This window comes from Leucopleurus acutus (genome assembly GCF_964270905.1).
Source record: "Leucopleurus acutus genome assembly, chromosome: 17".
NCBI classification, from domain to species: Eukaryota; Metazoa; Chordata; class Mammalia; order Artiodactyla; family Delphinidae; genus Leucopleurus; species Leucopleurus acutus.
The window spans coordinates 83061013-83089006 of record NC_139159.1 but is presented as its reverse complement, the minus strand read 5'-3'; the positions used below and the strand labels follow the sequence as shown (position 1 = coordinate 83089006).

General features: G+C 56.7%; 1 protein-coding gene across 1 annotated transcript; it reads left to right on the top strand.

Annotated features, from left to right (window-relative positions):
* Nucleotides 1-115: 115 nt before the first annotated feature.
* TOP1MT (DNA topoisomerase I mitochondrial) lies at nucleotides 116-27971 on the top strand (the record flags this gene model as incomplete). Its single annotated transcript, XM_082858465.1, is given in 23 exon segments — nucleotides 116-149; nucleotides 605-853; nucleotides 1916-1935; nucleotides 7101-7496; nucleotides 12185-12240; nucleotides 12958-13076; nucleotides 15361-15429; nucleotides 15432-15460; nucleotides 16360-16482; nucleotides 16973-17078; nucleotides 17081-17159; nucleotides 17828-17972; nucleotides 18256-18344; nucleotides 18346-18397; nucleotides 18623-18808; nucleotides 19442-19510; nucleotides 19782-19869; nucleotides 19872-19895; nucleotides 20376-20413; nucleotides 20417-20503; nucleotides 20972-21066; nucleotides 27250-27399; nucleotides 27869-27971. Coding segments are annotated over 23 exon segments (2406 nt in total).
* Nucleotides 27972-27994: the final 23 nt, after the last annotated feature.

Genomic DNA, 27994 nt, shown 5'->3' with positions numbered 1-27994 from the left:
ACAGCCATTTACCTAACGTCCATTTGTTAAGAAGGCAGGAAAATGGCATCTTTAATAACGTCAAACAAAAGCACCAGAACTTATAAAACAACAACCAAATTGTAAAGTAAGGAGCATGTTTGTAATAGCCTCCTCTGTTTTCACCAGAGGTATGTTTTTAGGCGGTTTTCCTGTGATGGGGTTTTAGGGTCAGAGGACAGCCCCACCCACGCAACCATGCAAACTGGAACCCTGGGTGTCATCCTCAACTCCTCTTGTCCCCACCTCCACCATCCTCCGCTTGCCGACCTCATTGCCGTCTCCCAGGAAAACAGGCACTGCGTCTCCCGCAGGCCTCTCTGCCCCAAGAACTGTCCTGCCCACTGAGGGTCACTCATCCCTCTAAATGCAATGGGAGCACGCTGTCTTTCCTAACCTGACAGTCCCCGCCCCCCCTCCGCCTGCACCATCACATCCACGCCCCGCCGGTCCTTCCCCAATCCCAGCCCGCGCACGCAGGTGCACGTGCACGCTCACACATGCACGCTCACACACCTGGGCCAAGATCTCCCGCGGGGCCCTTGACCCTGGGCTGCCCCCTCGTCGCTCCTACCCACCCTGCCAGGGCCCAGCTCTGCGCCCCCCACCTCCCGCGCCGCCTGCGACTGGGAGTTCGCGCCCCAGACCCCCACCTGCCTTGCCGCGCAGGAGCCCCGCCCCACGCTTGCGCCTCCTCCCTTCCCGGCGGCCCCCGCGGCGCCGAGGCGCGGCACGTGGTGGTGGCGGCGCCGCGCACGCGCGGACCTGACGGCAGGAGATGGCGCGTCGGTAGACGGTGCGCTCGCTGCGGACCCGAGGCTTCGAGGAGCCACAGGTGGGACTTCCGGAACGCGCGGCGGGTGGGGCCTGGAGGGGGACGCTTTCCCCAGTCTCCCCTTCTCCAGGGGGATGTTTTCCCCAGTCTCCCCTTCTCCACACGATCCAGCGTGGCCCGCAGGGCCTCCTGTGCCTGACCAGCTCCCTAGGAAATGGGTGTGGACCGGCGCGGACGCACGCAAATCCCTCGGTGCCCGGGCTCCAGTCCCCGCCGGAGGCCGCCCTGGAACCCGAATATCCGCCTTAGGGCCTGGGTTGCCCTCATCGTGGAGCCGCCCGCCCCATTGCCTGAGTTCTGATCTGCCTTCTTTGTCTTTACCACCTGCTGGCGTTCATCTCGTTAACACCACGAGTTTACAGCTTTCTTTTCCTTTTTCCTTTTGGTCTGATGCATCTAAAGCCATAAGTACTCAGCTGGAATTGGCAAACAGGCTGTTTTCAGTGCAGCTGTTGCCTGCCTTCAAGATAGTTAATTGTGACGTTTCAAAATGTAAAGAAGATGATACATAAAACGCGGCAAAATGCTCAGGACCTGTTAACTGAAGCTGTTCTTTTTTTTTTTTTTTTGCGGTACGTGGGCCTCTCACTGTTGTGGCTTCTCCCGTTGCGGAGCACAGGCTCCGGACGCGCAGGCTCAGCGGCCATGGCTCACGGGCCTAGTTGCTCCGCGGCATGTGGGATCTTCCTGGACCGGGGCACGAACCCGTGTCACCTGCATCGGCAGGCGGACTCTCAACCACTGCGCCACCAGGGAAGCCCTGAAGCTGTTCTTGGAGACTGTTTCTGTAGTAATGAGGTCAAGAGTGACACGCATCTCCTGGTGCGCCTGTTCTATAGAGACCTTGTGAACGGTGGGCCTTTGCTCTTCTCTTAGTCGTGGGTTGATGTGAGTTAGCTGTTGACCTGTTTTAGATGTAGACTCAGCCAGTGGGACCACCAGCCACAGGCATGACAGGCCATAGAATGTCCCTGCACATGGGCCCAGGCTCACCTCCTTTCCGCCTGACCTGCTCCTTACCTGGGGTCCTCTTTGATGCGTCTCAGCTCTGTTTTCTCACAGTTGGAGACACGCGATTACAGGTAAAGAAGAGGCTATGGGAGATGGTCAAATGTCCGATTTGAAGCCATTCTCGGTGAAGGGTGAGGTTGCCCTCACAAGGTAACTGAATGTTTTTGGGAAGAAGTGGCCTTTGCTTAGTGGATTGTGATTTTTTTTTTTTTTTTTGCGGTACGCGGGCCTCTCACTGCTGTGGCCTCTCCCGTTGTGGAGCACAGGCTCCAGACGCGCAGGCTCAGCGGCCATGGCTCACGGGCCCAGCCGCTCCGCGGCATGTGGGATCTTCCCGGACCGGGGCACGAACCCGTGTCCCCTGCCTCGGCAGGCGGACTCTCAACCACTGCGCCACCAGGGAAGCCCGGATTGTGATTTTTATTAACGAGCTGGCTCACCTCTTGAAATGCCCTAGTCTAATTGACCCCATCCCTGCACTAGTGGAAAATGGAATGGGAAGAGTGTGTGCACACAGACATGGCCCAGGTGGTGTCGAGCAAGGAGTCTGGTGTCAGGCTGGAGAGGGAGAGGGCGGGGTGATCCTATCGCTTTTCTGTGCAGTTTGTATTTCTTCAAGCCAGAGACATCGTTTCAATGTTGGCTTTACATTTCCTCCCTTGGGATTTGCATTAAAGTTTGTTTTTCATTAAAGGAAGAGGGAGAATATTGACCAGATGAACCTAGAAAACCCGAAGGAGCCAAACCAAAAACATCAGGGAAGATGTGGGAAAGACCAGGTTTGAATCTTTCATTTACTGTTAATGTCCTGTTTTTAAACTTAACGGGCTTCAGTAAGTTAAATTCTTCATTTTTTTAAATCTGTAAGCCTTTCTTAGTGTCTATGGCATTTTGATAGTTTTAAAAATGTACACTTTGTGTGTAAAGTACATTTATTTCTAATTTCGGAAGGCGCGCTGCTTTGTGTTGTGCCTGGGCCTTGGAATCAGTTCTGGGGGGGGGGGGGTTGGTTACGCATTACTCAGAATCCTTTGAGTGGCTGCCGCCCTCTTGCTGAGTTCTAAGGACCCGGAAGCTGCCGGCTGGGGGTGTCGTGGTGTCCTGGACCTAACTTGGTCACTTCCTGAGGGTCACGTTTGCTCTTCCTGGGGGCCACTTCAGGACACAGTGGTGGTGGTCTCTTCAGTGTTTTAACAGAAGTTCTAACCATTACTGCAACATGGAAATGTTCTCAGTAAAACTCTCTGTCTTCTTGTGACTCGTAGCAGTGCCTGAAGGAAGAAAGTCCATTCTCCATTTCAGAAGATACCAGGTAGGGTTTGTTCTGTGTCTCTTTCCTCTGTGCAGGAGGTGAGGTAGGGTGGTGAGGATGCAGCAGTGGGAGGGGCAGCGACATCACCTTCAGTCCTGAGTCTGGCCTTGGCATTGGAATTGGGACCTGCACTCCCTGTTTTTATCCAGTCTTTGCTCTCACTTGAGCAGAAGTGAAGAATCTGGTAGAACCACAGAACGATTGGTAATGGGAGCTGCTGGCTGCCGCGCAGGAAATCAGTCTTTTGCGCGTTCTGTGAAGGCCCTCTGTGAAGGCCGAGGACTGGCCCCCTTCATCTGCTGTCGGTCCTCTCTTTTGTGGTTTTTATTTTATCAATAAATAAAGGATCTTGTCAGAAATAATTGTAAACTAGGTAACAATCAACGTAACCACATCTTTTTCAAAGAATAGAACCAAAAGTTGTTTAAAAGGCATTAGGCATATGGTTGTCTCTGACCTTTCTTTACCTCTCCTGTTTTCTACCACTTTCTTGTCTCAGAGGACAGTATAAATAGCTCTCTTTGTCCAGTAGAACAAAGAAAAAACCTGATGGAAAAAAACCGTGGTAGGTTTTGCTTTTGGAAACTTTGGTGTTGGAAACACTTGTGGCTTGATGACAGGATTTGCGTATCAGTTCATGGTGAAAGGAGTCCAGGCTTCAGAATCAGGCAGTTGAAGCTGTTGTTCTAAATAGTATTTCCAGTTTTGAGTGAAGCACCTGGCCTCGGAGTACAGGATTAGTTTAATTTGATGTTTTCTCTGAGTCATGTCAAATCATGTTTATTAGTTTCCCGTAATCGGGTGGGGGGGAGTGGGGTGGGGGGAGGGCGGGCCCCTCCCTTTTCTGGCTGCCGTTTGCTCCCTCCCTCCCTGCTGGACCCCCGCTGTGAGTGGTGGATGAACTTCTGAGCAGGCCCCTGGGTATGCAGCTCACACACCATCGACGTGGGGATCGTTATGGTGAAGTGTCTCAGATATTAAATGTTGCTGAAATTTTACAGAACTGCTTGGCCAGCCAGACAGAAACGTGTGCGACCTAGGTCTAGCTTGTGGGCCTCATCGTGCGGCCCCTGTGCTGTGAACGGAGGCAGGATTTCTCCTGTGCCTGGTGTTCTGTCCCAACTCTTCTTTTTCTCTCATGGAAAATGTCAGAAATTTTGGGAAACTTTCCTTTTGTGTTTGTTTTTGTTGTGATAACATTCATATAATGTAAAATTCATCATTTTAACCATTTCAGAGTGTACAATTCCTTGGTACTAAGGACATTCACAATCTTGGGCAGCTATCAGCACGATCTAATTCCAGAATTTTTTCATCACCTCAAAGGGAAACCCCATACCCCTCATTTCCCTCTTCCCCCAGCCCCTGACCACCTCTCATCAGCCTTTTATTTCTACGAATTGGCCTGTCCTGGGTATGTTGTACAAGTGGGTCATACAATATTTGTCCTTTTGTGTCCGGCTTCTTTCACTTAACATATTTTCAAGATTCACCCACATTGTAGCACGTATCAGCACTTCATTTTTATTTATGTAAAAAATTATTTATTTATTTTTGGCTGTGTTGGGTCTCTGTTGCTGCATGCAGGCTTTCTCTGGTTGTGGCGAGCGGGGGCTGCTCTTTGTAGCAGTGCGTGGACTTCTCATTGCGGTGGCTTCTCGTTGCAGAGCACGGGCTCTAGGTGCGCAGACTTCAGTAGTTGCGGCATGCGGGCTCAGTAGCTGTGGCTCGCGGGCTCTAGAGCGCAGGCTCGGTAGTTGTGGTGCACGGGCTTTGTTGCTCCACTGCATGTGGGATCTTCCCGGACCAGGGCTCGAACCTGTGTCCCCTGCATCGACAGGCGGATTCTTAACCAGTGCGCCACCAGGGAAGCCACAGCACCTCATTTTTATGGCTGAAAATATTTTACTGTTTGAGTGTAGCGCCTTTTGCTTATCCGTTCATCTGTTGATGGACATTTTGGGTTGTTTCCACCTTTGGGCTCTTGTCAGTATTGCTGCTGTGAACATTCCCTCACAGTATTTGTGTGAACACCTAGGAGTGGAGCTGCTGTGTCTCGTGGTAGCTGTTTGCCTCAATCCGGCACTGCCGCACTGTTTCCCGGGGCGGCTCCACAATTTTACATTCCCACCAGCAGCGTACGAGGAGCTTGAGTTCTCCACACGCCTGCCAGCACTTGTTATTGTCCATCTTTTCACTGTAGCCGTCCTAGTGGGTGTGAAGTCGGTCAGTCGCCTGGTCGTGGGCCTCCCTTGCCCTCCGTAAGCCAGTGCCTGGCCCCCCAGGGCCTGTCCCCATGGCGGTGTTTGGGTGGCGGCTGCAGGGGCTGCCCCGCGCTCCTGCTCGGGCCTGTTGTGTCTGATCTCTCTGTTTAGTTTGGGTTTTGTTTCTGAATGTGTTTCTCGCAATTACTGCTTCTTCAAGGCTACTCTTGAAGGACCATTTTTCTAAATTGATGATTTCCTGGCAGTCGTAGTTTTTTTTTTCTTTAATTTTTAATTTTTTTGGCTGCGCAGCACACGGGATCCTAGGTCCCCAAGCAGGGAAGCGTGGAGCCTTAACCATGGACCACCAGGGAAGTCCCATGGCAGTCACAGTATTGACAGGGGCCGGGGGTGGGCAGAGGTGGACCTGGTGGGTGACAGGGCTGGCTGTGCCATCCGCTCTTTCTGCAGCCCCCGCGGGTCTCCTGTCGGCAGGACGTGTGCCAGGGGTGCTTTTGCAGCTGCCAGCAGCTCCTTAGTGTCAGACTGGAGTTGCGCTCATTTGCCCCCGCCCGCAGATGTCCTGTGAATATGCTCATGTTCACCAAACATGTTGTGAAAAATAGAGAGTCCACTGGAAAGATTGGAGACTCTGTAGTCTGTAATGTAGGTTATTTATCTGTTTTCAAAATGGTAGGCTTCCTAAGTGAGCAGCAGATTTATGTATTTACGTATGGTTTTGTGTTCCAGATCTGCACAGACCGCCAAGCCTGTGAGGACGCGTAACAGTGCAAAGCTTTGCAAGAAACAAGGCCAGGTGACGTCTTCAGGTGTGATTCTTGTGAGCAGCTTTCTAGGCGCTCGTGCTTGCGTGTTTGTTCTTGCAAGTGTAAGAAAACAGTGAATGGGGATTTCCCTGGCAGTCCAGTGGTTAAGACTCCATGCTTCCACTGCAGGGGGCATGAGTTCCATCCCTGGTACCGTGCGGCGTGGGCCAAAAAAAGACAATGAATGACCTTGCTGTCTGACTTGTCTGACTTTCTTTCTTTTTTAAAAAAAAAAATTATTTTTTTTATTTTTTATGGCTGTGTCAGGTCTTAGTTGTGGCACGCGGGATCTTTTGCTGCAGTGCACGGCTTCTCTCTAGTTGTGGCATGTGGGATCCAGAGCACGTGGGCTCTGTAGTTTATGGCACACGGGCTCTAGTTGAAGCGCATGAGCTCAGTAGTTGTGGCACGTGGCATTAGTTGCCCCGTGGCATGTGGGATCTGAGTTCCCCGACCAGGGATTGAACCCGTGTCCTGTGCATTGGACAGCGGATTCTTTACCACTGGACCACCAGGCAGATCCCCTGTCTGACTTCCTAATAGGAATGTATTGTGACATGAGTCTGTGGAGCCACTCCTGGGGGGAGTGGCATTGGAATAGCTGCTCCTCCTGTGCCCTTTCCCAGTGGGGTTTGTGCCCGGGGGCAGTGCACTGCCCTGGGTTCCACTTCTGACAAGGGCCAGGAGGGCTGAGACACAGAAGCTATTTTCTGAAGCTCCTTTGGAGGCAGTAGAGGCGCACAGTCTGGATTTGTTGCTCCTCTGATGGAAGCCTCTGTGGGGAAGGGCAGGGCAGGATGTGGTGAGTAAAGCAGTCACTGGGGTCTGCGACCTGGGTGGGTGCTGCCTGTGGGGTGTGGCCCACTCACAGTGTGCTCTCTCTCCTGCACAAGGTTCCGAGGCTACAAGGCCCTGGGGACGAGAGGAAGATGGCCCTTGGTGATCTCCAGGTGTCCTCTGAGGATGGGGCACTGCAGGCTGTGCCCAGTGGCCAGGATGGTGGGAAGGCTGTGTGGCCCAGCACCCTGGGAGAAGGAGACAAGGAGCAAGTGGACGCAAGCCAGGGAAAGGATGGGGTGAAAGTGAAAAGCAAACAGAAAAAAGAAAAGCACATATCGGAAGAGCAAAGGCGGGAAGGGCTTAAGGAGAACGGTGCTGGGAGGCAGACCAAGGCTTTGAAGCTGGAGGAGGGCAGCGGGGACTGGAGGGGCTACGAGGGAATGTCGAGGAGGGGAAGGACATGTGGGCTGGAGAAACTAAGAAAGAAGAAAATGAACAATGTGGTGCTGGTAACGAGTCCGCATCAGAGACTGTGGTTTCCAGAAAAGTCAAAAAAAGGAAGAAGGACAACGTGGGCGGAGCAGGGTCTCCGGAAGCAAAGGGACAGAGACAAGGGGATGGGGAGCTGGGGGGGGATGGGCGGGCGGAGAGGGCCATCAGGTGTGGACTGGGCCGCCCCGGGAAGAACGTACGGTGGGAGAAGCGAGGGAGAGAGGAGATAAGTCGGTGTGGCCTGGAGCAGGGCAGAGGCCAAGAGGAGGAGCCGGTCGGTGCAACGTCCCGAGGGAGAGACAGGAAAAGGGACTACGAGGCCACCAAAGGGCCGGAGGAGGAGGGAGAAGGCAGGTGGAGATGGTACGCCCGCCCTGGCCCCGCCCCCGCCCTGGCCCCGCCCCCACTGCCCATCACCACCCCCTGCAGGCCGTGCCCCGCCCCTCACCCGGTCACCACCCCTGTAGCCCCGCCCCGGGCTCATGGCCCGCCTCCGTCCCACCCCCACCCGCGGTCTCTCATGCCCACGTGTGGGCATAAAGAGAAGGTGGCTGTAAGTGCTGGCTTTTGCTGCGGCTGTGGGCCTGTCGGGGAGGTGTGGTGGGTAACGCCAAAATATTGTAGGGCGGGGGCAGCTTTGAAATGTAGGTGTTACCGGGTGCTAGTGAGAACCAGCGTCCGTGATGCACTTGGCTCTGTGTCTCCATTGCTTTTGGCCAGTCCTTGGCGAGGTAGGTGCTGTTATCTCCACTTACCAGGTTAGGAAACTGAGGTACAGAGAGTTTAAGCAACTTGGCCGTGGTCACAGGGACACTAAGCAGAGGAGCACACATTGGACACCGCCGTCTTAACCATTCCTCCCGTCTAACCTGCAGCCACCAGCCGCGTGTGGCTGTGAGCTCCTGAGATGTGGCTGGTCCCGGTGGGGACATGCTGTGGGTGTAAAGTTCATGCTGACTTCAAATAGTAGGAAAAAGAATGTGAACTCATTTTTTATATTGATCACACATTGTAGTGACAATATTTTAAATATTTTGGTTGAAATTAAGTATACTGCAAAAAATCAAATCGGTTTAAAATTCACTTGTGGCTTGTGTCACATTTCTGCTGGTCAGTGCTGTTTCACACCTTGTGAAGGGGTGCAGCAGAGACCACAGGAGGGGCTGCCCGCTTTGGGATCAGAATGGTCTTTATTGGTATCAGATCCTGCTTTCAGCAACGATATGATTCTGGGGAAATTAGATTTTCTGAGCCTCTTTTTTCTTGTATGTGAAATGGGGTGCTCTTTGTGGAGTTGCTAGTATGAGACATGTGAAGGCTTATGAAGTGGGTGGGTGTGAAGTGGTCTCTCGTTGTGGGTTCGATTTGGATTTCCCGGATGGGTAAGGATGTTGAGCATCTTTTGTGCTTATTGACCGTTTGTATATCTTTGGAGAAACGTCTGATCAGTTTCTTTGTCTATTTTTTTTTTTTAGTTGGGTTATTTGTTTTTTTATTGTTGAGATGTAAGTGTTCTTTATATATTCTAAACACTAGATTCACCAGATACATGATTTGCAAACATTTTTTCCCTTCCTGTGGATTGTCTTCTCATTTTCTTGATGGTGTCCTTTAAAGCACAAAAGGTTTGAAATTTTGATGAGTCCACATTAGCTGTTTTATTTTTCCTTGCTTGTACTTTTTTTAAAAAAAAATTGTTTTATTTTTGGCTGCGTTCAGTCCTTGTTGCTGTGTGTGGGCTTTCTCTAGGTATGGCGAACGGGGTCTACTCTTCGTTGTGGTGTGCTGGCTTCTCATTGCAGTGGCTTCTGTTGTTGCAGAGCACGGGCTCTAGGCTCGCGGGCTTCAGTAGTTGCGGCATGTGGGCTCAGTCGTTGTGGCATGTGGGCTCAGTAGTTGTGGCACATAGGCTTAGTTGCTCTGCAGCATGTGGGATCTTCCCAGATCAGGGATCAAACCCGTGTCCCTTGCATTGGCAGGCGGATTCTTAACTGCTGCGCCACCAGGGAAGTCCCTGTTAAATCAGAATGTGAGTCCTCTAACCTTGTTTTTCTCTTTCAAGATTGTTCTGGTTATTCTGGATAGCTTGTATTTCCATGTGAATTTTAGGATTGTTGTCAGTTTCTGCAAAGAAGCCAACCTTTTGATGGGGATTAGGTTTTTCTGTGGATCACTTTGGGGAATATTGCCATCTTAGCAAAATGAGTCTTCCAGTCCATGAATATGGGATGACTTTCCACTTACTTAGATCTTCTTTAATTTCTTTCGGCATGTTTTGTAGTTTAAAGTGTACAAATATTTTACTTCTTTGGTTAAGTTCACTCCTAGCTATTTTCATTTTTTGGTGCTACTGTAAATGGAGTTGTTTTGTAATTTTCTCAGGTAATTTACTGCAGGTGTAAAGAAAGAAAACCAATTTTTGTGTATTGATCTTGTACCCTGCGACTTGGCTGAATTAATTTATTAGCCCTAATAATTTTTTGTTGTTGTTGTAGAATCTGGTGGGTTTTCTATACACAAGATCCTGCCATCTGCAAGTAAAGACAGTTTACTTCTTCCTGTCAAATTTGGATGCCTTTTACGTTGCTTTCTTGCCCGTGTGCTCTGGCTAGAACCTCCAGGACCGTGTTGAATAGCAGTGTCCAGTTCTGACCTTGGGGCCATGGCACCTTTGGGTATGATGTAGCTGTGGGGTCTTCAGCTGCTCTGTCTCAGGTTGAGGAGGGTCCCTCCATCCTAGTATGTTGAGTGTGGCTTTTTGCTTTTATCGTGAAAAGGTGTTGGGTTTTTTTGTCAGATGCTTTTTCTGCATCTCTTTAGAGATCTTACGGTTTTTGTCCCGCCACATTCCCGTTTACAAAATTGCAGTCTGAATTTAAAACACAGTGGCCTCAGCATTCTGTGGAAGGAACAGTGGGCCTGGACTAGAATGTACTTCCTGATTTTAGAAGGATTATAAGAGAGAATATGTGCAAGGCCTCTAAGCACACTCGGCAGAAGGTGGGCCTTAAGGAGTACCGGCTGCTGCAGTCCTAGTGCATATGTCCAGCCAGCGGATGCGCGGCTTATTCCAAAACGGTGATGACCAGCACCGTGGCCCGCCTGGGTGCTGAGATCCAGCCCTTGCAGCCATGCCGCTGTGTGCCAGTGCTTTAGCCCCCAGATGTCAGCGGGGACTGCGGAGTTGGTGGCAGTAGTGGGGGTTAGTGAGGATGTGGGCTTGTCTCTGCTGCATTCCTCTGGTGGCGGGAGGCGCGGCAGACGTGCCCGGGCCGCTGTGTACTCTCTGGGTGGGCACTGACAGGTGTGCACCTGTCCACTTCCCCCAGTCCCTAAGCCGCATCTTACAGATGCAGGGGAGTTGGACACCTGCCCAAGGCTGACAAATGGTGGAGCCCTGTCCACTGCTGGCTCAGGGCCCACGGATGGGCATTGTGGCCTGCTCCAGACCGGGACTGGCCCTGGAGGGCTAGCAGCTGGATTGTGCTGCCCAGGGCGGAAGTGCGGGTCAAACCCAGGGACAGTGAGTGCGGGAGGGAGGGCTCAGCTGCACAGGGGTGAGAGGTAGTAAGGGGCTGGTCTGCAGTGATTGTGTTACAGGACTTGCAGGAGGCCGCGTGGGCCTGGATGGAGGCGCCCCTGGTGTCTGCACAGCTTCACTTGCAGGCCCTCTGACAGCGTGGAAGCGCCCCTCTTCCATGTCTGGCCTGGTGTGCCGGGCGAGCGTGTGATCACAGAGGACCCACCAGGTGCCCTCGGGAGCTGGGGGGTGGAGGGAGGTGGGCAAGCGCTAAAGCCCTGTGCCGGCCCCTCGCGCAGCTCCCAGGCGGCCTTCCGGGAGGAGCCTCGGGCCGGTCATGGGCCAGAGCTTCGGGACGGAGGGGTCGGCAGGACTGGACTTGAATCCAGGGCCTGTCCGCAGTATCAGGAGGCAGGCCTGAGAGCACAGGGAAGCGGGCGGAGGAGCAAGGCGGGGACAAGGGACCGGGCGGAACCACCCTGTGCCTGCCCAGTGCCACTGTGCAGCCTGCAGGAGGCCAGCGCGGTCCTCGTTCATCCACCAAGTCCGCCAAGTGCGCCGGGGTGGGGTGGGGCCGGCCCGAAGATGAGGGGCAGGGCGGGTGCGCCGGGCCTTTGCACATGGGGGGCAGGTTCTCGCTCCCGGGGCTTAAGAGGGCAAACGCAGGGTGCGCCCCGATGCCCCCCACAAGGCCCCCAGACCCGGCGGAGGGTCATCAGCTGAGTCCAGTAAGGTGGCCGAAGACCCTGGGCGGAGGCTCCGGGAGGGCGCATCCGTGCTCCTCCCAGACATCTGACCGCTGCATTCGGGCGGGATGGGAGTGCAGGGGGAGCGCACGTTGCTCTTCGGTTTCCCCAAAGGGGATCTGAGACCACAGATGCAGCACGTGCCCCGTCTCACGCCTGCTCCCCTGGGGGCCCCCATTTGGGAGTTTCTTCCCCCATTGTTTTTTGTTTTGGTAAGGTCTGTTGCTCATGTAGCTGCGCCTGGCCTAAGCGCCGTAGTGTTTGGATTTGAACTTGATGTGTGTGTGGTCTCACACTGGCCTCTCATTCCATGTTGGATTCTCAGTTCCTCCGTTTCCAGGAGCTTTGGTCCACTCATTCTGTGCACGGGCACATAGCCCGCGATCAGTTCCCCTTGGTGGCTTTCGTGCTGCGACCTGAGGCGTGCCTCTGCCCACAGCGCTCCCAAGCTCTTTCCTGCGGGATGTGGGCAGAGGCCCTGTGGTCACATGGCGGGTGAGTTGTGGCGGGTGTGGAATAGCGGGAGGGAGGTGGGGATCTCCTGTGCATGAAATGCCACCTTTCCAAAGAGCAGGCTGGGTTCACACCCTCACGGGGCTGCGCTCAGGGTTCCTGTTGGAGTTCTGACGTCATTAACTGAGTGTTTCCAGATGGTGTCTCACCGCGGTCTAACTGGTCCCCTTCTGTGACCTAAGTCCTATCAGTACTTCCACTTTACCGCCAGGGGCCAGAGATTTGCCATGATCACGGAGTCCCGTCTGCCTCTGGGGGCTCGGGCCCTGCTGGTGGGGGTGGGAGGGACGGTGTCCTGGGAACAGAGGGGTCAGGCCCAAGTGTGGAGCTGGGTTGCAGTGGCCGCTTCACTGGTGCACCTTCACTAGATGCATTCCAAAAAGAGCTGCAAATTACAGTCGCACAAGATTGGGAAAGTAGGTTGGAGCCAGACCTGGGGACTCTGGGGCAGCCCTGAAGGGACCCAGCTGGGGGAGCCTCTCTGCCCCTTTTCCTGCAGGTCAGGGAGGTGTGGTTGTCTAACGAGAGGCGTGGTCTGAGGTCAGGCAGGGTCAGTCCCCGCACCCCTAGGGGGATGACTCCTCCTGTTCCTTACCTAGCTCAGCTGGGAGGTGGTCACGGGGCGTCCAGAGGGATGTGCGGGGAGGACCTGTGCTCAGGTGTGGCGTGAGAGTCGGAACCGTCTCGTGTGTCCTCCAGGTGGGAAGAGGAGAAGGAGAGCCCAGGCGGTGTGAAGTGGACGCGGCTGGAGCACAGAGGCCCATGGTTCGCACCCCCGCATGAGCCGCTTCCTGAGGGAGTTTGCTTCTACTATGATGGTGAGGACTGCATGGGTGGCTCGAGTGACTGTGGCCAGGGACCTGCTTCTGCACCTGGTAACTGGCGGCCACCCAGGCCTGCTCCGTTGGTGGCTCTCCCACTGGGGTCTGGGCTGACCCGTGCACCTGGGAGACACTGGCCCTTTGCTCAGGAGCCAGGCTAGGCTGCTTCCAAGTCTGCAGGCTGCTTCCAAGCCTGCAGTTCAGAGGCTCCCTGAGACATCAGGGGGGCCCTGCCCATCTGCAGCCTGGCACCCTCTCAGAACTGCCGTGCTTGCGGGGGCGGGGGCTGCACATCCAGTGCCCGATGAACCAGGCGGTGTCCTTGAACTCGCCCAGCTTGGTTCTGCCACCCCTGCCTTCCTGCTGTGCTGGCCCACGTGGGCCTGCATCCAGAAGGACCTTCTGGGGGAGGGCCTGAGTCTCTGGGTCCCTGGGTGCTTGGAGCAAGCGGCCTGCGGGCTCCCAGCTGTTACCGTGGGCACGTGCTGACTGGCCCGACCCCGCACTGCCCCTCCCCTGGAGCCTGGCCCTCTTCCTCTCCACCTCTCTGGTTAGGAGTGTCTGCTTAGTTGTTTTTTTTGTTGTTATTCTTTTGGCTGCGTTGCCGCACGTGGGCTTTTCTCTAGTTGCAGCAGGTGGGGCTTCTCTTATTGCGGAGCACGGGCTCTAGGCGCGTGGGCTTCAGTAGTTGCAGTGTGCAGGCTCTGGAGCACCGGCTCAGTAGTTGTGGCGCACGGGCTTAGCTGCTCTGCGGCCTGTGGGATCTTCCTGGACCGGGGCTCGAACCCGTGTCCTGTGCATTGGCAGGTGGATTCTTAACAACTGCGCCACCAGGGAAGCCCCTTCTGCTTAGTTTTGTGCTGCTAGTTTGACCTGTTTCCCCCATTTTCTGCATCTCTGCTAGGCTAAGCCTTCTGAAGGTGGCCCTCCGCCTCTCCTGGGTCAGACCAGGCCCTCGGCAGGGCGTGCGTGGGCACTGCACACAGGCCAGCCTTGGTCGCTGGCAAGTCGTCCCGGCTCCTGCCAGGCGCTGCCACAGGGAGGCCTTTGTGGACGGCAGGAAGGACTGCCTCCCCGCCTTCCCCTCCTCTCTCGCTGGGGCTCTTGTAGTGCCTGCCTCCTTGGGGGGGCTGGTGGCCCCGTGGGCTCCTGCTGGGTCACACGTGCCTGTCCCTGGGGGACACTCGGCCAGCACACACAGCCACGTTTTTTCTTTGTTCACCGCGACTCTGTCGACGTGGGTGTTGGTTTAGAATCTGGCTTTCCGAGCTCGACTAGATTCCGTGACTGTCAGAGCCCGCCCTGCGCCTCGTGGGCACCTGGGCGGCCCAGCCTTGGGGAGGGGGCGCTCGCAGGGCAGGAGCTGAGCCCCTCGGGCTTCGGCTGCTCAGCTAGTTCTCTGTCCTCCCGAGAGGCTGGTTTTGGGAAGGATTGTGCTGTTTTATCCCAAGTGCCTTTTGCTTACTATCAAAGTAACGTATATTTGTTTTTCCAACGTTTGTGATAAAAATCTTCAAACATACACAACAGTTGAGAGAACTCCGTGGTGAAGCCCCCGCGGCCTTTGCGCTGCTCTGCTGCCTCCCTGCCCTCCACTGAGCCGTCTCTCATACTGATTCTTGGAGTAAAATGTCGGAAGTCATTGGGCAGATGGGAGGGTGTTTAAAAGGTTGCAGCTGCTACAGTTATTCACATCTTTCTGCTTCGGAGCTCTAACTTTTGTCTTACTTTTACGTTACGTGGCGATGTGTGTCCTAAAACTTCTCGTGTTTTTCTATTTTTTTTTTACGGTACGCGGGCCTCTCCCTGTTGTGGCCTCTCCCGTTGCGGAGCACAGGCTCCGGACGCTCAGGCTCAGCGGCCATGGCTCACGGGCCCAGCCGCTCTGCGGCATGTGGGATCCTCCCGGACCGGAGCAGGAACCCGCGTCCCCTGCATCAGCAGGCGGACTCCCCACCGCTGTGCCACCAGGGAAGCCCCTTCTCGTGTTTTTCAACTGTAAATTTCCATGTAAGCGTAGCAGCAAAATAAATCATTAAAGCAGTATAAACGTGGGCGATTCTGGCCGTTGACGCCTCTACAGAGGCCTGGCCTGTGCTCCAGGATGCTTAAGCCACACCTGTGCGTGGCTGTGCTTGTCTTCTTAAAGTTAGAGCCTTCTCCTGAACTAAAAACGTCGGCTATGTTACGATACAATACGACGTGTGTAACCAAGCGTGACTTAAGGGGCAGGACGTTGTGGGTCGGCTCCCTAAATCAGTGTAACTTCCGGCGTCTCCAGGGAAGCCCATGGAGTTGAGCTTAGCCTCTGAGGAGGTTGCCACGTTTTATGGGAAAATGCTGGATCACGAATAAACAACTTCTTTAGCGACTGGCGGAGGGTATGCGCTGCGCGGCCGCGGGCTCTTAGTGTCGGCCTGCTGCTGTCAGACGCTTGCCCACCCTCACTTCTCTCCAGTGGCTGGAAGGCCAGGCAGAGCCGAGCTTGGAATCCCTAGGAAAGGGAGGTTGCGGGGTGCCAGGAGTGGCATTTTCTGGCCCCTAGGAAACAGAGATGCTCGTTGGCAAGCTATCTGAAGATAAGGTGCTAGTTGCTTTTTCTTTTCTCATTAAAAACACAACTGGGTTCTGTGCGCACCTGCACTCATCTCGGCTATACCTGTGGACTCCGCCCTCAGAAAGCGCACCCCAGCCCCCCTTCCGGCTGCTTTGGGAGGACACCAGCGCCGCGTGTGTCCCCTTCCCGGCTGGCGGGCACCTGGGTTCTGCCGCAGGGTGTGGTGCGGTCTCACACCTACCCCTGCAGGGACCTGGGGGTTGGTGGGGCTGTGGGCTGTGTGTGTGTGTGGCTGGACTGGGGACCACCAAGCACGTGTGTGTTCCACCGCGCGGGGGGCGGTGGGCCGACTTCCCTGGTGGTGAGTGAGGGGCCCCTAGTGCCATGCACGGTCCACGCAGCAGCCAGAGGGGGCGGTTCTTCAGATGCGGCCACGTGGCCCAACTCCGAAGGCCGCTAGGAGGAAGCACTGGGGCCTCAGCTCCCCGCCTGTCCACCTGCATACCTGGGCCACCTGCCTGAAAAGGCTCTCTTTGGGGGACAACTGCAGAGGCTGCTGGTCGGGGTGGCCTTGGCGTCTTTGCCCAGAGTCTGCTCCTCCCGCTTCTGGGATGTCAGCGTTCCCCGTGGAGTGGGACCCCTGCCGCGGTGGGGGAGGGTCCCCGCTGCCCCTGTGACTGTTGCCTGTTGGATGTTGAGAACACGTGTCTGATTTTGGGGCAGGAAATGACAGCAGAAGAGAGGAAAGTAATCAAGCACCTGGGCAAGTGTGACTTCACAGAAATCCACAGATACTTTGTGGACAAGACCGCCACCCGGAGGGCCCTGCCCAAGGAGGAGAAGCAGGTCGGGCTGCTCGGGGGCTCAGTCTGGCGTGGGCCCCTGGGGCCCTGCGTGGGAGGCTGCTGGTATGCAGAAGACGACCCCCTCCTCTCACAAAAGCCGTTCCTGTGTGATTCTTCTAGACAAGACCCCAACAGGGTGTGGTGAAGGGGCCTCTGATTCTGCTCCGTTATTCTCAGACACTTTTGAGTTACGTGCCCCTAAACACATTTAAAAAGTGCTCCGTCCACCCAGAGCACGGGGGACAGTGACCCCGCCATGTGAACTAGTGGCTCCGTAGTTCATGCTCCGTGGTGACAGTGGACCAGCACAGCTGCAGCCGGGAGCTGGGGGGCGGGCGCCCCGCCCTGCGCTCGGCCCGCCTGCCTCGCTGGGCCTCCCGGGGTCCCGCAGCAGTGAAGGGGCTCTGACGAGTCTTGTGCACCCGGCAGACGTGGGCACCAGTCTCGTCCTGTCTTCACCACTGATGCTACACGCTGTTCTATGAACGCAGAAGCTCAAAGAAGAGGCGACAAAACTTCAGCAAGAGTTTGGCTACTGTATCTTAGACGGGCACCGAGAGAAGGTCGGCAGTGTCAAGACTGAGCCCCCTGGGTTGTTCGGGGCCGCAGCGACCACCCCAAGATGGGGATGCTGAAGAGGAGGGTCCTGCCGGAGGACGTGACCATCAACTGCGGCAGGTGTGCGCGGGGCGGGGGTGGTGGTGGTGGTGGTGGTTGGTCCTGCCTCTCACCCGGGGGAGTGGGGCCTGATACAGGGTGTGTCTCCGTCACTCCAGGCTCTGTGGGCCGGGTGGGAGGGCACCTTCCCCACAGATGGACGCTCTGCGGCAGCCCACGTGCTGTTTGCTGAACCAGCTCTTGTCACTCTGCCCCCTGCTTGAGGTTTCACTCCGCCAAGAAAGCGTGTCCGTGTCCTTCCAACACAGTTTTCCGCAGTTCAGGTGATCGAGATGGTCTGGTAACACGTGAGCGTTTGGAACTTGTGGGCCACGCTCCAGCAGGAGCTTCTGTCCCTCCGCTGCGTGGGCCGCGGCCGAGCCGGGTCAGCAGAAGCATCCTGGGAGCCCGGGCCCATCAGGAGCCCAGCGGCGGCTTGTGTCCCGTGGGGCTCCTGAGCTGGCAATGTGTGTGGCCTTGGGGGTGGCCGTCCCGGTTCACGTGTGGGAGCAGCAGCTCTGAGTGAGCCCCTCGCACGCCTGGCGACACAGAGGCCGCGACGCGAGGGTGTGGCCTGGGCGAGGAGGCGCCTGCAGTGCCGGCGCAGTCGCAGGAGGTGGCGGCGTTTGGCCGGTGTTTCAGGGAGCAGGGTCTCGCATTGTCGGGTTTGGGTCACTCTCCTGCTGCAGGGACTCCGAAGTACCCGAGCCTCCGGTAGGTCACCGGTGGAAGGAGGTGCGGTGCGACCGCACGGTCACGTGGCTGGCGGCGTGGACAGAGAACGTGCAGAGCTCCGTCAAGTACGTCATGTTGAACCCCAGCTCCGAGCTGAAGGTGAGCTGGCTCTGACCTGCCGCCCCCGGCTGGGCCGGGCCGCTTTGGCCGGGAGTCCCTGGGGTCGTGGGCGTTAGCGGGCCAGTTCTGAAGTGATACCGTGTCCAGCGGCCGTTTGTCTTCAAAAGCAAAGGCTTTAGATTCACACTGTCTTTAAATTTCGCAGAGTTTGGAGTCTGCTCCGCGGCCCTGAGCCGAGCAGGTGAGAGCGGGCCCGGGAGGGGGTCGGCGCTGCCTGTTTGAAGGGCCCGGGGTTTGCTCTGCTACTCGCTCCCTTCGTTAGGGGCAGAGAGACCGGGAGAAGCATGAAGTGGCTCGGCGCTTGAAAGGAGTTGCGGGCGAGATCCGTCCTCAGTACTGGGCCGACTGGAAGCCAAGAAATGAAGGCGAGACCACGCGCCGCGGCCCTTTATTTCATCGACAAGGTGCGGGTTGTTCCAGCTTTCCCGCCTGCTCTTCACAGAGGCTCCAGTCGGTCGCAAAGACCTGGTTGGACGGGCAGCTGGGGGCACCGTGGGGCTCGTGTGTCCTGAGCCGGAGCCTCGGGCAGGTGGAGGGATGGGTGTGTGCCTGAGTGCGTACGTGTGCGCCCGTCCGTACGTTGTGCGCCTGAGGGGCGTGTCCGTCTGTGCCGCTGTGTGTGTGCACCACGCCCGCTGCGAGCCGGGCATGAGAAGGAGGACGGCGAGACGGCTGGCACGGTGGGCTGCTGCTCCCTGCGCGTGGAACACGTCCAGCTGCACCCAGAGGCCGATGGCTGCCCATACGTCGTGGAATCCAACTTCCTGGGAAAGGACTTGATCCGCTACTACAACAAAGAGCCGGTGGAGAAGCTGGTGAGCGCCTGGTGTGGGCGGTGGGTCGTGCCCCACGCTCGCCCCTGAGATCTGGGTGCTCTCTTTTGGGGGGCATGAGGGGAGGGCGCAGGGCCACGAGGCCCATATTCCTGTCCCGTCAGGCTTGGTGGCAAGGCCGAACGCCCGTAGGCTGAACTGGACCTGCCCTCCAAGGGCACACACACAGCTGCATGGAGAGACAGGCCCAGGCCGACACAAGCCGGGAGAACGTTTGCGCTCCCTTAGAAGGACGGAAAGGAAAGGGAGGGTGGAGGGAAATTGGACAAAGGGACCTTGAAGGTCCTCTGAGGCGCTGTGGTGTCAGACGAGTCTGACTGTGGACGTGGGGTCACCTGGAGGGACCCGGCGTGGGTGACGGAGGAAGGAGCCAGGGTGTGCGTTGTGAGGGGACGGCGCCAGCCTCACGACGGACAGCAGCCTGGACACGTGGCACGTGACCCTGCGGTGGTGCTGACTGCTCCCTGGGAGAAACCCAGTCTCCTGGTCTCCCAGTTCTGCTGCACAGCTGGCCCTTTGCGCCCCTCGTTTACCTCCATCTCCTTGGCCCCAGGAGGCTTCTTCCTGCCCGGGGCACGAGGGGGTCTTTGTAAAGGCTTCTTCTCTCTGCCGCAGGTGTACGAGAATCTGCAGCTGTTCATGGAGAACAAAGGCCCTGGGGATGAGCTTTTTGATAGACTAACCGTAAGCCTGGGGGGCTCAGAGCAGTGCTGATGGGGTGACCCAGGGCTGCAGCGCAGCTCAGCCTGTCTGTGTCCAGAAGGGCCAGACTGACGCCACGGGGCGAGCGTGAGCGCCGACTGGCATGTTCTCTTGCACGAGAAGGCTGAGGGCCGTCTGTCTAACCACCAGCTTCCTTCCACCCAAAGGTGTGTGGGGGGGGGCGGGAAGAGTGCTATGAAACTGTCCCCAAAGGAGACCACGTTTTGAGACCCACCTTCTTCCCTGTGTTCAGACCACTAGTCTGAACAGGCACCTGCAGGATCTGATGGATGGCCCGACGGCCAAGGTGTTCCGGACCTGCAACGCCAGCCTCACCCTGCAGGCCAGCTGAGAGCACTGACCAGAGGTGAGGGTCCCTGGTGTGGGGACAGGGCGCCCGCCTGTGGGCTGGTGCCCGGCTGCTGGGTTAGTACGGGATGCCTCGTGGCCGGTGTCCAGGGCAGAGTGGAGCTCCCCTGGCCTGCGGGGACGGGTCAGGGATGCGCAGGTCCCCAGGCCGAGCCATCCCCGCAGGGCCACCCGCACGGTCAGGGCCCTGCCCAGTCTCTGCTCCTCGGCAGAGTCGGTTTTGAAGCGCCGGCCCAGCTCTGCGTGTCCCCCCGTTGTGTGCGGGAACCCTCTTGCTGCCACTCCCACCCCCAGCGGGGGCTCCTGGACGCGGGCCCGATGCTCTCGGGGGCGATCTGGGGAGGCCTCTTCTCTGCCTCTGTTGGGAGGCCCTTGGACTAGGTGCGGACCCTGAGTCCTGTCCTGTGAGGTCCTTCCTTGGGGCGGCGGCGGCTGTTGTCCTGTGGCTGCCGCTGCGTAACAGACTCCTGTTTTCTAGCTGCAGACAGCGTAGCCGCTAAGATTCTGTCTTACAACTGAGCACATCGGGCCGTTGCCGTTCTCTGCAACCATCAGCGGGCAACTCCCAAGACCTTCGAGAAGTCGATGCAGATGCTTCGGTCGAAGGCGCGCGGCGGGCACGGCGGGAGGGCCTCTGGGGCGACTGCGCGGCTCCCCTCCTCTTCCCTCCCTGGGAGCGCACGGCCCTCGGAGGGGCTTGGGCACATCAGGGCTGCCCGGGGCCAGGTGCTGGCCAGGAGGGAGAACCGGCTAAGGGAGGGCCAGAGGCCATCCTGCACGGCCTTCTGGTGTGGAAGGGCCTCTAGCCCAGGAGGGAGGTCAGTGGAGCAAGGGGGCCGGGTCTGGCTGGAGCAGGTGGTATGTCTGGGGCCGCTTGGCCTCACCCTGTCCCCTGGCCACAGAGTGACCAGTCAGGACCAGCGCTCCAGCACCCTGAATGGGCAGACGGGTACCCAGGGGACCTGGTCAGCTGGGCCCTTTCAGGGCATAGGGCCTGCAGGCTGTGGACGGTGGTCCCTGGGGCTGGACTAGGGTAGGCAGAAGCAGCCCTGACTGGGCCCCTCTTCTTTGCAGATTGAGGTGAAGAAGAAACAGGTGGCCGAGGCCAAGGCAGAGCTGAAGGAGGCAAGGGCCGAGCACAAATGCAGAGGGGACGGCAGGTCCAAGAGGCAAGTGTCCGGAGGCCTCGGCCCATCCAAGTCGTGGGGTTGGCAGTGAGCCTGCTTTTGTCTTCACCAGTTCTCTGGTTTTCTTTTCGATCGTATTTTCTGATTCAAAAGATACAAACTATATTTGCGCCAAAACGTGAAGCAGTGCAGAAGTGCAGGAGAAGCACCTGTCCTCGGGCCCCCGAGCTCCGGGCCATGTGGTTCTCTCCTTCAGAGGCTCTCGGCTCTGGGCTGCGGGCGAGCGGTTCCAGCTCGTTCACAGAGCTGCGCAGCCATCGTCACCGCACATTTTAGAGCGTTTCCGTTGCTGCAAACAAACCCCCTCCCCTCCCCCAGCCCCTGGACATTCGCACAAACGGAATCCCACCATCTGTGGACCTTGTCTGGCTTTTATCGTTGAGCGTAATGTTGCTGAGGTCCACCCGCGTTGCAGCCCGTCAGTGCTTCAGTCGCCGAATATTCCGTGTGTGGCCAGACCACATTTTGCTGTCCATGTGTCTGGACGTTTGGGTGTTCCCAAACACCCGCTGGGTGTTTGGCTTTCGTCGTAGAATTGTCGGGTTACTCTGTAGCGCCGAGGTTTAGCGTTTTAAGAAAGCACGCTCACGCTCTCACCGGCCGCGCGCTGGGGCCCAGTTTCTCCACATCCTGGCTGGCACTGTTCTCGTCTTCCCTCGCTTTGGTTACAGTCTGGGGGATGTGGGTTTGCTTTGCGCTTCGCCGCTGGCTGACGACGTGTGAGGCTCTGTTCTCTGCTTACTGGGCGTTTGTGTGTGGTCTTTGGAGAAATGTCTGTTCAGTCCTTTTTCCGTTTTTCAGTCGAGTTCTTTGTTTTTTTTACTGTTGAGTTGTAAGAGCTCATTATTCACTCCAGATACGAGTACCTTTTCAAATATATGATTTTTTTTTTTTTTTTGGCCGCGCCACGTGGCATGCGGAACTTCCCCAACCAGGGATTGAACCTGCGCCCCTGCAGTGGAAGCGTGGAGTCCTAACCACTGGACCACCAGGAAAGTCCTCAAATACGTGATTTGAAAAGGCTCTCTCCCATTCTGTGTGTTGTCTTTTTACTTTCTTGGTAGGGTGCTTTGAAGCACAAAAATCCTGATAAGTCTAGTTTCCGTTGCTTATTCTTTAGGTATCACGTCTAATAAGGCTTTGCCTGACCCGAGGTCATAAAGATGCATTTCTAGGTTTTCTTGTAAGAGTTTTATAGTTTCAATGTTTGCATTTAGGTAGTTGATCCATTTGGAGTTATTTTTTGTACATGGTGTGAGGTAAGGATTCCACTTCCTTTTTTCTCACGTGGACCCGGTTTTCCCAGCTCCACTCCCACCAGCTGAATGGTCTTGACACCTTGTGGAAGATCAGCTGATGGCAGGTGTTTCTGGGCTCCGTTCTGTTCACCTTCATCTGTCTGTCTGTCTTCCTGCCAGTACCACTCAGTCTTGATTCCTGGAAGTTTGAAATCAGGAAGTGTGAGCTCCGGTTTGGTTTTCTCATTAAAGATTGTTTGGCTATTCAGGGTCCCTTGAAAATCCAGATGAATTTGAGGGTTGGCTGGTCACTTTCTGCAGGGAAGTCAGCCTGGGTTTTGATTGGGGTGCGGAGATGCTGGAGGTCAGTTTGGGAAGTACCGCCTTCTTAACAAGGCCAAGCCTTCCAGCCTGTGAGCACTGGGATGTCTTTTGAGATGCATCGTTCTTCTTTCATTTCGTTTAGCAAAGTTTTGGAGGACAAGTTTTGCACTTTTGGGGGTTAAGGTTATTTGAAAGTGTTTTGTTTTCGTTGCTGTTGTAAATGGAATTGTTCTCTTCATTTCACTTTTGGGTGGTTCACTGCTGGCTTTGTGGCATGTCCCCGAGCCCACCCACAGGTTCAGTGATTCACCAGGAGGACTTCCAGGACTCGGCACTGAGCTGAGATCCCTCACAGTGTCAGGACACACGGACGGTTCTCAGGCCCGCGGGCCGCTGCACACGACTCATTCCCACTCCCTGGGCTCAGAGCCGGCGCTTCCGCCCTCCTCCCCAGGGACCAGGATCTCAGGAGTGTCCCCCTTGTTGTTACAAAACCATGTTCGTGGTCAGTCATCATAACTTTGCATTGCTTTCTTTCCCAGACCTTTCATCTGGGTTTTGTGCACAAGGGGCAGAAGTGTTGCCACAGAGAAACGTTTGTATGCATCTGGGCCAGAAAGACACCCCACATCCGGGCGCTGGCGGGACGGACGCTGGATTTCTCACAGAGGTTCTCATGTTCATGTAACGTCTACGCGTGTACAGCTGTATCCTCCTGCTGATCCAGTGAGCAGCAGAGAGAAGATGGGCTGCATCTGGGGGTCCACCTGCCCCACTGGGCTGTGTGCCGGGGCAGCCCCCTCCCCTGCTACGAGCTCCCCTTACCTGGAGAGTCTCAGGTGGAGCGCCGAGGCATCCCTGGGGTGGCTGTCCCTGCGATGTGCCCCCCCTGCCCCCCGCTGGCACACATGCAGGATCACAGCCTGGGCCGCGGGCAGTCTCTGCATCAGAGACACACAGCCCGGCGCACTTGACTTCTGACTGCCCCGCCAGAAAAACGGGCCTTTTCCTGGGGGCATCTGCAGGTGGCCCCAAGGTCCAGCCAGCAGCTATGTCTGCATGGTTAGGGTCCCACGAAGGGATGTCCTAAATCTGCCAAAACCCTGGGGTCTGAGGTCCAGTCCTGGAGCCTCCGTCCCACTTGCTCTCCTGCTGCAGACGGTGCTGGGTTTCTGCCTAGAGTCAGGCCCAGGCAGCAAGACCCGAGATTCCCAGCAGACCGGTCGCTTTCCTGCAGCAGCAAAGTGGAGACGCCGCAAGTCCAAGTCACAAGGCTTCCCTGAGCCCCCAGTCGCTTGTCCATCCGGAGGTTAGAAGTTGATCTGCTCCAAAGGGCACACATCAGGCCAGGTCACCAGCCTGGGTCCCATCTCACAAGAGCTCGTTAGAAATCCACCAGCTCTCCAGACTCCAGTATGTGTCTCCCTCTCGGGAGAACCCCCTTCCTCACGTGGACTCCTTCCCCAGAGACGTCAATAGGAAACTCAGAGTAAGAAACCATCGTTTATGGAGATGTGTTTGCTGCACTCAGAGTTTGAATTCTAACCCTCCCACAGGCTGCAGAACACGGCTCTTGAGTCCCCTTGACACTTTTCCTGCGCATCCTTTCTGATTGGGACGATTCCTCTGGCATTTATGCAGTTACACGGATTTTCCTTCTTCTTTTGGCCGTGCCGTGCGGTGTGTGGGATCTTAGTTCCCCGACCGGTGGAAGTGCGGAGTCTTAACCACTGGACCGCCAGGGAAGTTCCAGCCATTTTACATTTTGTGTCAGCTTTTTACTCTGCGTCCAGATGCGGTAGCCACAAAATACAGAGCCGTTGCAAGAACTGTACTGTTTTTCTTTTTCTTTCTTTTTAATATTAATTTATTTAGGCTGCTCCGGGTCTTAGTTGTGGTACGCGGGATCTTCATTGCGGCACGCATGCGGGATCTAGTTCCCTGACGAGGGATGGAACCGGGCCCCCTGCAATTGGGAGCACAGAGTCTTACGCACTGGACCACCAGGGAAGTCCCTGTCCTTCTTTTTCTTACTGCTAATTTTTTCAAGTCCCTAGCAGGTAAACCTTTACAGCGTTAACGTTACAGCTGCCTGGGAAGATCCCAGCTGGAATGGGGGTTGGGGAGGGAGAGGGGGGAGCAGCAGTCTTTTCTAAAGCTTTGTTCCAGGCTTTTCTGCGTGGAGGGGAGAGCCGTGTAAACTTCCAACATTTTTGGCCGATCCAGAGCTCAGCTTTGGGAGTCTTTGGGTCCTTTCTCCCACCTGGAGAACAGAAGCCCAGGCATCACCTGAGCTGTATTTTCGCCCCTCACTTCAGCCGTGGTGGTCAAAAGCAGCCTGAGGATCTGAGCCCAGTCCGCTGGGGTTGGACCTGTCATCGCCAGGCTCGCCTTCTCACAGCAGGCAGCAGCTCTCCTGCTGTTGCACACTGGGCGAGACTCTGGGCCACTCAGGGACCAAGGGCATGTCCTGCCCCAGCCCTTCGTCCTTCCTTTCCAGAACAGAGCTCGTGCCGTGTCTCATGGGTCAGAGTGCCAGCGAGTCCCACTTTCCTGCTGACTCCCCAGACCACCTGTAGGTTCAGTGATTCCGTAGGACTCACAGGACCCTGCACGGTCACGGCTGTGACTGCGTACAGTGAAAGGTCCCGTGGGCACCCTCTGCCTGGCCCATCCCGACCTTCCAGACTCCGGAGGAAAGCAGTTCAGCGACCTGTACTGTTGGTACACAACTTCGGGCTCCGTGAGCCTCTCTCCTTACTGGTTAGGGAGGCGGGCGCCCTCCCGACATCCAGCCTCGTAGGCAGGCCTTTCTCTCCAGGGTTGGTCGGGCCTGCTGTGTTGACTGGTCCTCTGCAGACCACACAGAAGTAGAGTTGATGCGTGTGGGCTGGCCTCACACCCTGCACCCCACTGAACTCGCCTGTTAGCCTTAGCGGTTTCCTGGCGGATCCCTTCGGGTTTGAGATCACGTCGTCCTCAAGCAGACAGTTTGCGTCTTCCTTTCCAGCACGGACGCCTTTTACTTCTTCGTCTGCCTGGTGCTCTGGCTGGAACCTCCAGCGCAGATTGAGGACAGGTGGTGTGTGTGGACCCCTCGTCTTGTTGCCACCTGACGGGCCGAGCTCTGACTGCTGAGGAGGACGTCAGCTGTGGGTTTTCGTAGGTGCTTTTATCAAGGTGAGGACGTGCCCTTCTGTTGCTTTTGTCGAGGTTTGTGTTTTTCCTGGAAGGTGCTGGATTTTGTCCGATGATTTTTCTGTATCTGTTGAGACGATGCTGTGTTGCACTAGTTGGGTTTCGGGTGTCACCTTGCATCCGAGGGATAAATCCTGTTCGCTCGTGGTGCAGAATCTCTTTTATGCGTCCTGGATTAGGCTTGCTGTTGTCGTGACGAGGACTTTTGCTTCTGTATTTACACTGGATAATGGTGTGTGGCTTTCCAGTGACGTCTTTGGTTCAGTGTCAGGGTGACGCTGGTCTCGGAGGGACATGGGAAGCGGTCTCTCCTCTTCTGTTTTGTGAAAGTTTGTGAAGAGTTGGAGTTAATTCTTCTTTAACCATTTGGTAGAATTCACCAGTGAACGCCTCTGGGCTTGGGCTGTTCTTTGTGGGAAGTTTTAAAATTGCTGAGTAATCGCTTTGCCTGTGTTCCCTGTCGCGTCAGCACTGGTGGCATGTCTCCCGGGAGCTGGTCTGCCCCACCAGGACACGGTCGTCTGTGGTTTCCCTCATCTTCCTGGTTTCTAGCGGGGTGCCCCCTTTTATTCGCAGCTGCTGTGGCTGTGAAAGCATGAAAGATTCCTCAGGTGCAGGCAGGTGCTTCTTAGTCGTGGGGTGAGTGTGTGAGAATGTCCGGCCATTAGACCGAAGGGTATTCGTGTTCAGAGGCAGCTGCTGGGAAGGGAAGCCTCCTGTGCCTTCCGGGAGGACTCGCGTGCGCCCCCCGCCCCTCCGCTCTTGGTGGCACCAGCAGCTGCCTGCCGTTTGCCGCTGGCACCCTGGCGTTCGGTTGGTGCCCTGGTGGCCACTGCAGAGCGGTGCCTGTGGCTGCGGCCCACCCTTGTGCACAGCCTGGGGAGAGACCCGGCCTCACACGCTCCGCTGTAGTGTCTGTCGGGGCCGCTCAGCCTCTGAGAGCGGCGTTTCCTCCACCCGTGGTCCTTCCACACGTGTCCAGGTGGGTTCGGAGCCGGGGTTTCCAGCACAAGGACTGGGGTCGAAGTTCACGTGCACGTGGATGTCGTGGCTATGCCTGTCCCGTGTCCTCTGCAGGGTGCCCTATCTGGCGTCTCGGGAAGGGCGTGTGGAGGGTGAAAGGAGGGTCCTGCCTTGATAAATCCGCTTTTCTCTAAGGCAGTAGGGGTCAGGACTGAGCATCTTTCACAGGTGTGGAAAGGCTTTTGTATCTGATTCTGTCCTTTGCCCCCTTTGTTTGCTTGTGGCCTTCGGGCGCTTCCTGTGAGGTCAGGTCTGGGTGGATGGTGCCTGCTTCGTGCCCAGGGGGTTCCAGCCTCCGGGGGCTCCCCCGTCACTGGGCTCGCCTGGCCTGAGTGGGGCTGGGTGGTACCAGCAGGGGGGCTTGTGCCCCTCCTCTTGCCAGCTTCCTGGAGAAGAGGGGACGGCTGCTGGAGAGACTGCAGGAGCAGCTCAGGAGACTGAGCACGCAGGCCACAGACGAGGAGGAGAGCAAGCAGGTGGCCCTGGGCACGTCCAAGCTCAACTGCCTGGACCCCCGGATCAGGGTCGCCTGGTGCGTGGGCCCAGGCCGCCGCGCCCACTCGTGGCCTCGAGGAGGGGACCGGACCCCTGAGCGGCCCCAGTTCAGTCCCCTGGGCCCTGTAGTCAGCACAGGTCCTTCCTGTGATGGGACCCGACTGGCTGGTGTGTTTAATGCTGAGTCCTGGATCACTGGTCCTCTCTGCCCGAGAGCTCTGGGGCAGTGGAAGGCTGGGGTGGGACCCCAAGCCGCATACCAGCCACAGAGAGCCCAGCCTGCCCACTGGGGGTGGGGTGACTGGGTCGCCCGTGTGCCCTGTAAGCGTCCCCTGAGCACCCCGCTCGGAGGACAGCTGGGCTGCACTGGGGGACACGGCCTCCTCGCTGCTGCCCTGGGCTGGTGGCCGTGCTGTGGGTGCTGTGCCCAGGAGGAGCAGGTTGGGTAGCCTGGTGTCCTGACCTCTGTCCCGCTCCTCCCAAGAACTCCGGTCTCCTCTTGGCAGGTGTAAGAGGTTTGGGGTGCCCGTGGAGAAGATCTACAACAAGACACAGAGGGAGAAGTTCGCCTGGGCTCTCGACATGGCAGGCGAAGACTTTGAATTCTAAATGAGCGTCTCTGTGCCTCGTCG